Source organism: Macadamia integrifolia, chromosome 9, assembly GCF_013358625.1.
Source record: "Macadamia integrifolia cultivar HAES 741 chromosome 9, SCU_Mint_v3, whole genome shotgun sequence".
Taxonomy (NCBI): Eukaryota; Viridiplantae; Streptophyta; class Magnoliopsida; order Proteales; family Proteaceae; genus Macadamia; species Macadamia integrifolia.
The window spans coordinates 23,021,165-23,032,537 of record NC_056565.1 but is presented as its reverse complement, the minus strand read 5'-3'; the positions used below and the strand labels follow the sequence as shown (position 1 = coordinate 23,032,537).

The window sequence follows — 11,373 nt, the reverse complement described above, 5'->3', positions numbered from 1 at the left end:
ATATGATAGAATTCAAAACTAAACTTCATGATATTTTTGAATCAATTCTGATTTGACAATTGAAAATATAAAGGGAAAAAAAAATACATTAGAAGATTAACATAATATCATGATAACTCGTATTGTTTGAAGGTGTAGACAATCCAAGGCCAATGAGTGCTTTGTCTATCCATTAATCAAATAAATGACATCAGCCGTTCAGATTGGTAGAAAGAGCTACCCTTGCCGAGTCTTCTCAAAGTCCCTAACTACATAGCCTTTTGCTATCCGTGATGGATTGCCTTTCTTATTGTCCTTTCCTACATAGCCTTTTCCCGTGCGTGATGGATTTGGGTTTTTCGTAGCTATCATCCATAATTAAAGCTTTTTTGGTATTACCAAAGAAAAATGAAGCTCTTTTAGTCAAACTTGCTTGAAGGATTTTAAATGATCCCCATGAACTATGGGTTTGACGTCTGACATAGTAAGGATAAATCTTTTCCTACTACCTCATTGTTGGATATTAACTTCTATTGTGTTAACAAATAATACTAGAGGACAATTGGGATGTGGATCCTGTGTTTTACATTTTTTTTTCCCCCCTCATTACTGATGCAATTTGTTTTGACTCCCATCCAATCCACCCATCTATATAGTGTGAGTGGATCTGTTGTTCCTATTCCCAAAATGGTTTGTTGGTAACTGTTAATTGATGATCTGGGGGCCAAATTGATTAAGTTGTCTGATTTTGCTATTTCTTGTCCACTTTGTTTAGTGGGTTTGGAATCTCATTGGCACAAATCATCATGCATTACCCTCTGGAGAGTGGAGACCACCTAATTATCATTTGTGACGGCTGTGTTGATGCAGTAACTGCTCGTTGTGGCTGGGCATCTGTATTTTTATTTCAATCACAGTTTCATAATGCTGCTTTAAGCCATGGAATTTCAAGGAATCTGTTGGCATCAGAAGCCAGAGGCATCATCATGCAGGGCTTGTTCGACGCGTTCGAAAAAGGATTCAAGCATATAGAAGTTTGGGTGGACAGTGAGGATCTGATGGCCGTGGGAATTTCTTGATATTCTCGAGTATCATTAGCATTATGCTTAAAATGGATGTTTTCTTCCCTGCAAGTCAAGATGTATAATCTCAGTAGCAACTAGGGCAGAGCTCATATAGCCAAAGAAAGGAAGTTTCCCACATTGATTGAGAAAAATGTAGACAATCTCTTGTTTGGTTAATATTTATTTTCAGTTCTTCATAAATAAAAAATTAATAATCTGCAGCTTTTTAACAGGATCTGGCAGTTTTCATAAGATTTTAACATGACATTACTCCAATAGTTTCAATCACATTCAGCTTCACTCCAAAGTGTTCAAACGCAACCTCATCAAAAGGCCCAGCAAAATTACTAGTTTGTTCGAGAAAATCAGAGAAGAAATGCAATTAAATTACCATGGCAAACCATTTTCTCTCAACCTGAGTGATAATTTAAACCCGTTTACAGCTAGCGATTCTACAGACCAAATTTAGAATAAAGAAAAGAAGGGAGAGTTAAAAATTAACTTGACAAATAAAAAGGGTTATAGAAATTATCCGACAGACCGTGCACGCAACTTGTCAGCAACATAGAGGAGATGACTGATATTTGTTGATGGGTAGTTCTGGAGAAGCTTGAGATTTGAAGTGAAATCACCCGCAAGTAGACGTCTCCGGATGAGAATCAGCATGGCACAGCATATTCTGAGCAGGGTATCCTACATTTCAAGAGTCATTCTTATATTTTTTTTTTCAGTCTATCAGGTGCTACAAGTATTCAATGCTGGAAAGGATGAAATCACACGTCTTAAGGCCATTTGCTAATTGAAATTCCATCCTTTACATACATGTGCATGTTGGAGTCGAGTACTGCGCCTCCAATTTGCATCAATTATATGACATGGGTAATCAGGTCATCTGATCGTTTATGTTCAACTAGTACCACTCTTTATCTAGTAAGGAAGACTTGTGGTATCATCCATCAAATGATGCATGCATGTAGTCCAATGCAGTTCAAGTAGGGGAAAGATAAGAATCCTAATATTTCTCCCTATGCAACCCAACTTTCCTTGGAGGCTTATTTAAAAATCATGGGGATAGGTTATGTTGGTTTTCTCTTGGTACATTGGTCAATCTGATTCTCCTAGTGCAGAGGTTAAGCCATTACTGGACTTGCATTCAAGAATTGCTGGGTGCCAAATTGAAGGTGATTAGATGGCTTCAAACCCTCTCTGCTGGTCCCTGGAACTATTACACCACATTAGGAGTGCTAGATTTCTATCTTCTCAAGGGAATTTTTTGCTTTCTTGGAGGTTATGTTCTGAACAGACCAATGTACAAAGACTGCCTGATTACCCAACCTGGGAGATTTTGTTCCGCTAACTCCCTAGAAGATGAGTCAGCCAAGGCTGGGATGACTAGGCACTCTTTGTAAATTGGTCCGAGGACAGCTGTTGCTGCAATTTATGCATTGAGTCGTACTTGCACTCTACCTATTTCCTTTGCAATAAAATCTTTGTTACGTACCCCCAACACAACCCCACCCCCCACACCCCCCACCCCCCACCCCCCAAAAAAACAAATAGTGATTCTGACAGAGCAGAACCAACTGACCAGAAGAAAGATGGCCACTTACCTGAGGACCCTCAGGGTCACTCAAAAGTGTGTCCCAAATATGAAGGCTGTCTGCGAAATTGAATTCTTGGGTCAACAGGAGGGTTATCCATCTAAATGCATAGAATTGTGGATTGATCTGCATAACCGAATAAAGAACAGTAAGGCAAACAAGGTCAAGACACTTATTATTGACTTGTTTTTTGCTATACATATTGCACATCACAAACTACCAAGCAGAAAGTGCTTCCTGAATGGGGTCTTAATCCAATCAAATTATCAGAAAAAAAAAATAATGGAACATAAGTCACAAAAATAGGAGATTAAAATACTAGGAAGGTAAGCATTTCAACTGTCTTACTTTGGTTGTGACCTCAAGATGACGCCAAAGCTCCTCGTCATGCTCCTTCAATAGCTTTGACAACTTTGTAATTGTCGAACGGATACCAACAACACTGTTGTCAAGTTGCTGACAAAAATTGTCACGGAATCCACTTAACAACTCAACGAAACAAAAAAATGTGTCTTCTTCTGCAGAGGCCTGCAGAAAATAGTATAAAGTACAAATCAAGTAACTTCAGAAGGGAAAATAGAGCATCATATCGAAATTTCTTTTCACCAAAGCACGCCCCCCCCCCCCCCAAAAAAAAAAAAAAAAACCCAGCACCCACCCAAAGCCAATCTTCGAGAAATTACATAAAGCGTGCATTTCTTACCTCGGTTTTCATCAGTCGGAAGATAATATTGTCAAAAAGTTAGTAGATGATTTGAAAAATGTCTCTCCTAATCAGAAAAAGATGAATGTTTCCTGGTTGGCCCATAATATCTGCCATGAGGCATGTCAGATGGCGTCCAAATTTCGTGGACAGGCCAACCTTAAGGTCCCTGATGGAGGGCCCTTTAGAGAGGAAAGGGAACTTAGCGAGAAATCAGAGTAGCAGGAGGGGGGGGGGGGGGTGTGGGGGAATACACATGTAGAACTCAAAGCAAACCAATTTTCATTCAACTTCTCAAATCTGAGTTCTCCAGTGGTTACAAGCATTTAATAGGAAATAAAAGAGAGAAAAGGAAACCAACCGAAATAGGAAACTACACTAACAAGGAAACAATCCTCAAAGGAGACTAATTCAAAAGGAAACTCATAAACCGACTAACTCCTAACACTCCTACATTCCTTCTTTGTGAAATAAAAGACCTAAAAGAAATAAACTAATTCCAGCCCTTGTTGGACCAAAAGGCTGGGTTGGACCGGTTCTTCTTGGCTCTTGGCTTCCAAAGCCAGTCATGCTACCTAGTCAAGTGCATCTGCTTCAGTCCCCTGACAACATTTCAAGTTTCAGCCAAATTGCAAAAGAACATGATGCAGTCTCAATGAGATCTGATGGATCTCATTGGCCTGCAAGTAGTTGAATGGAAGAGATCCCGATCCAAGATATAACAGTCAGATTTAAAAGAATAACTACCAAATTTCAGAATAAAAACCACAAATAAATTAACCCAAATATAGAAATTTATTAGGTGAAAATGTGAAGAGAGAAAAGATCCATTGATGGTAAAGGAGAGACCGAGAGAGAAGATAATGTAAACTCAAGGAATTTTCCAGATTACCAATGAAAGGTTTACAAACCAGATCTAAGGAAAATTCATTAGCACAGAATCAAAAGCTCATATGTGAATGAAATTGTGGTCACATATGGTTCTGATACAGGAGAATAACAAATAAAAATCTCAAAATGATCAAATGGTCCGATTCTAAAATCTAATAGAATCCTACTCAGTCGAAACTCATAACAGAACCATAATAGGAGAATATTGATAACTCAACAACCAAAGGTCATATCTAAACCCAAAGCTGCTCGAAGGCGTAGAATATTTAGAGGAATATTAATCAGATATCAAATCCATCCAATGGTTGGATCATCAATTAATGAAGAATCCAAGTAGTGATAGGATATGTCCGCAACTGATAATCCATAGCAGAGTCAAGAAACTACAAATTAGCAACCAGTTAATACTCAGAATCAGAAAGTAAACAACAGCAGGAACTCAATAATGCAGAAAATCAGAATCATGAAACAGGAATTTAAGATAAGAAATCAAAACTGAAATACGTAAGAACTGAAAGAAAAAAACACTGAACTAAGTTATAGTAACTTAGAAAAGAAAGAAGACGATAGAAAAGAAGCAGGATATGACCGGGAAATCACCACCCAAGGCGTAGGCTGGAATACTACCAACCCACCTGTTGAATCACCACAACAGAATTCGGATTCACCACAGACCTTAAGGAAGCAATGCTTTCTTTAATTGATAAAACCATGGGGGCTCTATGGCCTTACAACCTTTAACTAGAAACTAAAAGTGTACTTACAATAGAAAAGAAAGTGAACTCAAAATAGGAAAGCCTATCCAATAATAGGAAGAAAGTGTACTTACAATAGAAAAGACAAGTGTACTTGAAATAGGAAAGTCTGACCATAATAGGAATAGATGTCCCTCATAACTAAAACTCTTTAAGTCTTAACAAGTTAGAACATGTGTCCCATACGATTAAAACTCTATCAAATGTAGGAATAGGAGTTCTATTCATATAAGATTCTATCCTACCCTTAACCAAGGAAATAATAATTACTTGATGAAATAAAAGACTCTTACTAAATTAATAAAATAAATACCATACACCTACCTCTTACCCATAATTTAGGCCCATTAAAGTGTCTTATTACAAAGAAAACTCATTGAACCAAAGGCCCAACATTTATAGATCCCAACCCAAGGCTTAATTCCACTAAAATAAGCTCTCTGTGATTTATCTGCATCAGGAGGGAAAATAGAAGCTGAAATCAAGAATCGATTAAAGGAAAGGGGGGATACGGGTGGTCGATGAGTGTCGATAAGAGGGGGGAAAAAAAGAACCTTTCTAGAAGAGATCAATGTGGAAAGAAAAAAGGAGAAATCTGTTTCTGTCAATAGATTGGAGAGAGAGAGAGAAACACTATAAGTCATGGGAGAGAAGGGAGAAAAAGCCAGCTTGCAAGTTTGGAAACTAACCAAAACAATAAACCATTGCATTCTAAAATCCAAATAGTGGGAAGCATACATATTTATAGGCCAAAAGAGCAAGAAACAGACTCCATTAATGACTATTATTTCCTAAATTGACTTATCCTAAAATTGGAAACTACAATGGGACTCTTAATAAATAACAGAAATAACTTATAGCCCAAAACTTACCAAAACAATAAAACCACCAAACCTAAATCAACATCTACCACTGGGCCCACAATTAAGACTGCAAATAATTATATTAACCTACGGTATTAGGACCATATTTAGCCAACCACATAAGTTGGGATAAGGCTGAGTTTGTTGTTGGTGTTAGGACCATATTATTATATTGCTCAACAAAATAAGATTCATATCAAAGACCCATATTGAAAGATCAAGCCATCTCAAAGTGTTGAGATCATGCTCCTGCATAAGACCAAGTGGCTAGATTAAGCTTTGAAAATCCAAGACTACCAAAAAGGAACCAAGACATAGACTACAAAGAGGGTGCATGCCAATAGAGGGGTATATGATATAATTTGGTTCTGGATTTGACATGTGCCAACCAAACATAAACCCACCTATCCAATGGTTGGAATCGCCACATCATGCCATGTGGCAGAAATAAATGGATCACCAATAGAAGCTTGTCTACACTGGACCATCTAAAGGCACTTTTCCCAGTAAAAAAATAAGTCTCTTTCTACAATTGAATCTTGGACCAAAGCCTCATGATGATCTCATGAGGGCAGTTTGTTATAATATAGAAGACACCTTGAAATGAAATACTATAAGTTTCACATTGTGTGTGTGTGTGTATATATATATATATATATATTGTAGAAATAACATAAACAAAATAAAATAAAAATGCCATTCTCACCGCATTTTCCTCATCTGGGTCATTCTTGCATACATAGAACAAAGGTGCCAAAACCTCATTCATCCCCTGTACATATCTTATACCCGGGTTCAACTTGGCAAACACTATCAATATGATTCTCAGTGCTTCCTGAAAAATATGAGAACACATTATTAACTTGGCCAAACCATTCATTTCAATGCCTGATCTTGTGCCAAATAACTAGCCGCTCACCTGATTTGACCTTGCAAAGGAAGAGTCCCCTGAAAAAAAGTGCATGTCTGGATGAGTGCGCTTCACATCCCGGTCAATTTGCTCTATGATCTCTGTGTCCTGCACAATACAATTGTTGACGCAGACAATTAGTATAAAAAGGACAATGAAAACTGCATACAAACAATAGACACTGGTCCCGGTGAAGTAGACTGAGTCCTCATCAGGGATTCAAACACGGTTCACTTCTGGCCCATAACTTGGACCATATTCCAGACTATTGAGCAGCAGATTTCCAGAGGAATCTTGCCAGCTTGTGTGGATTCTTTTTCCTTGGGCAGCAAGACTAGTCGAATGGAGTTTGTTTTCATTATTACTGCCTCAAACAGCAAGGAATGTTCCTACCGATCTCAGTTCTTGGGATGGATTTTGTCTTATTCATACACCTTGGTCAGCAAGGTTGCTGAAGACGGATTTGAAAGTTTTCTAGAACCTTTGTTTCTTAAAAGAGTTATGCTGTCATCTTGTTGACACAAATTAGGAAACTTTTGACAACTTTCGACACCTTGAGATTGCAAACTCCGATGAATCTCAAATTTGGGGCAAAGGTCCCACGTGTGATGCCTAACTATCCTTCAAAAGTTAAGCCTCAACTGATGGCTGGTTGGGAAGTTATGCTCGAAGAATGAGGGGAAAAAAAAAACTTTATGGAGTTCTGCAGTAACAGCAGCTACAGGCCTTGAATGGCCTTCAAACTGATCTTCTGATGGAGCTTCTGAACTTCAACAAGCTTGCTTTGATCACTCAAATACTCTTTCACAGCAAACAAATAAACAGAAAATAAGAAAAGAAAGAGAATCGATGGAGGGGTTGAGAAGGTTGGAGAATAATTAGTGAATGGGCAGCATCTCACCCCTCTGGTTTAAACATCTCACTTAGGGCATCTCACCCAACTGCATCTCACAACACAACAGCATAAGCCATCTTTTTAGTTTAACTCAAATCTGTCTTTTCATTATAATTGATGGGTTTTAAATAGCCTTGCATTGCTTGGACAAAAATACATAACAAAAAAGGAAACCAACATAAAATAGAAACTAACTGATTTTAGCAACTAAATACTAACTTGTTCACTAAGAAACTAACATAGGACAATAAAGGAATATTCTAGGATACCAAAACTGACTTTGGCTATTTGTTAACACAAAATAGAAACAAAAAATGGACCAAATCACTATTCAGGTGTACTATTCCCCATGACAGTAAATTCTAGTTTTGAGTTAGCTTGATGGAACAATATTGGGGCTGGCTGGTCTGGTTTGATGGAACCAGCAGCCCCCCCCTACTTTTGCAGGCTCGATCTACATCACTAGGAATACTGACAAGGCTAGCGGAAGCTTTATTTAAGGATTTCTGGGTTATCTTCACAGCTGCAGAACTTCCAGATTAGCAGGCTATTGAAGACCATCTTTAGAATGATCAATAAGGTCCCAAAGAAGGCCCTTCAACCTTGGCTTCTTGGCCAACAGAGGTCTATTTTCCAAGTTCTTGAAAAGTTTCCTTTTTCATGACCTGGTCAAGAACTCTCAGATCTCAATTATCTGTCATTGGTCCAGACCCAGATTTTTGGAGTTTATCAAGACCATCATACACCAGCTTCGATCAGGGTTTTAGCCTCATCTGAGTTTCCTCTTGTGATTTATTGGTTTTCTCTTTAAGTTTGACCCAAAAACTCCAGGTTCAGGTATTACTGTTCTGTTCCTATTTTCAGAGTATTGTTTGGGGATTAGATTTAGGTTATTAAAAGATTATTCTGAGTGATATTAGAGTCCCAGTTATCATCTGAATAGAGGTTTTTGTTGCTGAACTTTATACCCATTCAATCCTAGCTGATTGGCCTATTTTGTGGGTTTCAGTTACTGGTTTTGGGATTCAATATTTTACTGTGATCGGACCTAGCAGTAAGGTGTTGGAGTTGTTTGTAGGTCCTATTTGGGATAAAATTACAAGTGATTTGATCATACATTACCTAGTGCCTCTGTGTCTAGATTGAATAGAATGCACACCTTATATAAAAATAAACAAATGACATCCAAAAAAGTAGCCAAAGTCACTTGAGAAGAACCTGGAAGAATTGATTCCAAACGCTGCTCTTTCCAAGGCTTAATGGATGCTCTCCATGAGGAATTTCTGATCTCGGAAGCAGGCCTCTTCCTTCACATTCTGAATCATGATTTTCAAGACCAGCAGATTTATCCAACATCCTTGTGATATCTGACTGACTAGCCACAGAAACATTCAGAAACACCACAACTCTATAAAGATAAATGAAGAGGGCTAAACATATGCAAATCAAGAAAGTTATATCCCCACAATTGGTTCCCACATGCATTGAGCTTCTCTATGTGTCAGTTATTAACAAGAGGATAATAGGATAGACAAAATGGAGATAATTCCACCATTTGCAGTAAGGCACTTGGCAATCATGCAGCCATTCAAGGCATAAAGCAGGATGATTCAATTAAAGGACACCTCCCTTATATGTTCTACCAGGGCCTCATACAGATTGTGTCTTATCTGTTCAATCAGGAAGAATGTTTACATGCTAGGTCAGGATTATTGAAATTACTGGACTGTGAGGGTAGGGCTAAAAAGTGAACCAACAACTAATAGGACTTCATTCATTTCCAGGTCGGTCATGTTAAGTTCATTTCAATAATCATATTCCTTTAAAACACAAATCCAAGGACCAAAACTAAATAAGTGAAATAATTCTTAAATCAGATCTTCAGACTGGTAGCATTAATTACAACACTCAAGACTACTTACAGGATTCACCAGAAGTTCCTCTTTGAAATGCTTGTACTGAGAGCGCTTCTTAGCCAGCTCTGTTGCCCACAAGCTACGATCACACGGCAGATATCCCAGTAGGACCTGCCCACCACAAGAAAGCATAGTTATGACCCATACACTGAATTTCAACGAAGAAAAAATTGACCTTTTATTCTGCTTCCTTTCACATTTAAGGCGAATTTCTCTTCTGATCAATTCAAAAGTCCGAATCAAACTCAAAATAAGCGAGTCAATTGAAAGTCTAAATCAGATCCCATAAATCAAAACTAAAGAGAAACACAATTTGAAGAAAAACTAAATACCTTCCAAACGGTAGCACGGATTCCAGCCCCATCAGGTATCCCCTGAGATGCTAATCTCCGCAGCTCTCGCAAATTAATAATCTTCTTCGAGAGCTGATCAAAATCCCAAACCAATCAACAAAATTGAAACCCCACCCCCCCACCCCCAAAGAAAAATCAAATTAAACACCAAAAAGAAAGAATCAAACCTCGGCTAAGAGCTGGGACTGGCGAGAAATATCCTCGGCTGAGATACTCGGACTCGGAGAGATGTGTTCATCATCGTGTGGTGTATCTCTGGTTTCCCGCGTGGGCGGTTTTTCTTCTTCTATTTCTCGGGGTTTGGGAGGAGGCTCTGGAATCGGCGGTTCAGTGGGTGATTCGGGAACGGTAGAGGGTTTGGGAGCATATCGGAGGAGACGATCGTCGTTAGGTGGGGGATTTGAAGACCAGAGAGAGTTGTTGAGCCACTCCGGTACGCGTTCCTTCACCATTGCCGATTGGTTTGGTTCGTTCTTTACCACTACTCTCTCCATTGCTCGAGCATTTCTGAGTCTTCTGATACCGTTTCTGCAATATCTCTAGGGCTTCAGAGCTGCAAGCATCCTCGACTTCTCCGTGTCAGCACAGCTAACGGGCAACAAGTTACAAGAAAGACTGATGGAGAGAGGGGAGTAAATTTTATCAAAAAACAAGAGGGGAGAAAAGTTTTTCTTAATCCGTTTTTGACTATAATTGAGACAGTGAAGCAAACAGTCCGGGGCGGAACTATTCTAAAATTTCCAATGTCAGACCAAAGCCATAAAAAAACCCTAGAACCGGGTTAGACCAGAGGCTGACCAAATTATTGTGATTTTTTTTTCCAATTCTACCCTCTCTAACTGCCTAATGGGATTTAAGGGTTGGGTGCCTTATGGCACAAGGTGAAGGAGGGAGGAGAGGTGTATTAACCCCTCCCCACCACCCTGAAGAAAAAGAAAAAAAAAGAAGAAGAGAGGAGGGTTGAACGTCAAGTCGTTTATCTTGAATGACAACAATCGTATGATATTCGCTGATATCTATGATTAATCGAGATCAAAGAATCTCATCTTCTCCGTGGGCAAGGAAAATCAAATTGTTTTCATCGTTGGTTGAAATAATAAGAATCCAGGTTTTTACAAAACCTTACCCTTCCCATTCCTTCCTTTGTTATGCCATGTGGCTCATGATTTTTTTTTTTTTTTTTTTTTTTTTTGAGGGGGAATTAATTAGGAATTGAGCATAGTGATTTTAACACTTCCCTAGATGCCACATGGAAAATGATAATACACTTTATACCTAGATCAATGGTCAAAATTTGAATCCAAAATAAGCGGAAATCACATAGGTCTCATTATATATTTTTGGATGGAGAAAGGTTTTGTATTATATTGAATAGAAAATCAAGTGGGTTTTGTAGTCTAGTCTTGCATTGTCTAGTTGCCTATAGTGTTTTTTGGGTCAATC

At 38.5% G+C, this 11,373-nt stretch overlaps 1 protein-coding gene across 1 annotated transcript; it reads right to left on the bottom strand.

The window, feature by feature from the left end:
* Positions 1-1,408: 1,408 nt before the first annotated feature.
* LOC122089399 (TBC1 domain family member 13-like) lies at positions 1,409-10,578 on the bottom strand. Its single transcript, XM_042659099.1, has 9 exons — positions 10,098-10,578; positions 9,910-10,002; positions 9,584-9,688; positions 8,880-9,032; positions 6,776-6,874; positions 6,563-6,691; positions 2,993-3,172; positions 2,654-2,770; positions 1,409-1,736 (listed from the first exon to the last, which is right to left on the bottom strand). The coding sequence occupies exons 1-9, from the start codon at positions 10,422-10,424 to the stop codon at positions 1,572-1,574; spliced, it is 1,368 nt and encodes a 455-aa protein (XP_042515033.1). The 5' UTR covers positions 10,425-10,578; the 3' UTR covers positions 1,409-1,571.
* Between the last annotated feature and the right edge of the window lie 795 nt (positions 10,579-11,373).

Excerpts from the sequence above, each read along its gene's own strand:
- LOC122089399 (XM_042659099.1), bottom strand. The coding sequence starts at position 10,424 with ATGGAGAGAGTAGTGGTAAAGAACGAACCAAACCAATCGGCAATGGTG. Across the intron at positions 10,003-10,097 it reads AGTCCCAGCTCTTAGCCGAG|CTCTCGAAGAAGATTATTAA; the intron begins GTTTGATTCTTT and ends GATTTTGATCAG. Across the intron at positions 3,173-6,562 it reads ACCCAGATGAGGAAAATGCG|GCCTCTGCAGAAGAAGACAC; the intron begins GTGAGAATGGCA and ends TATTTTCTGCAG.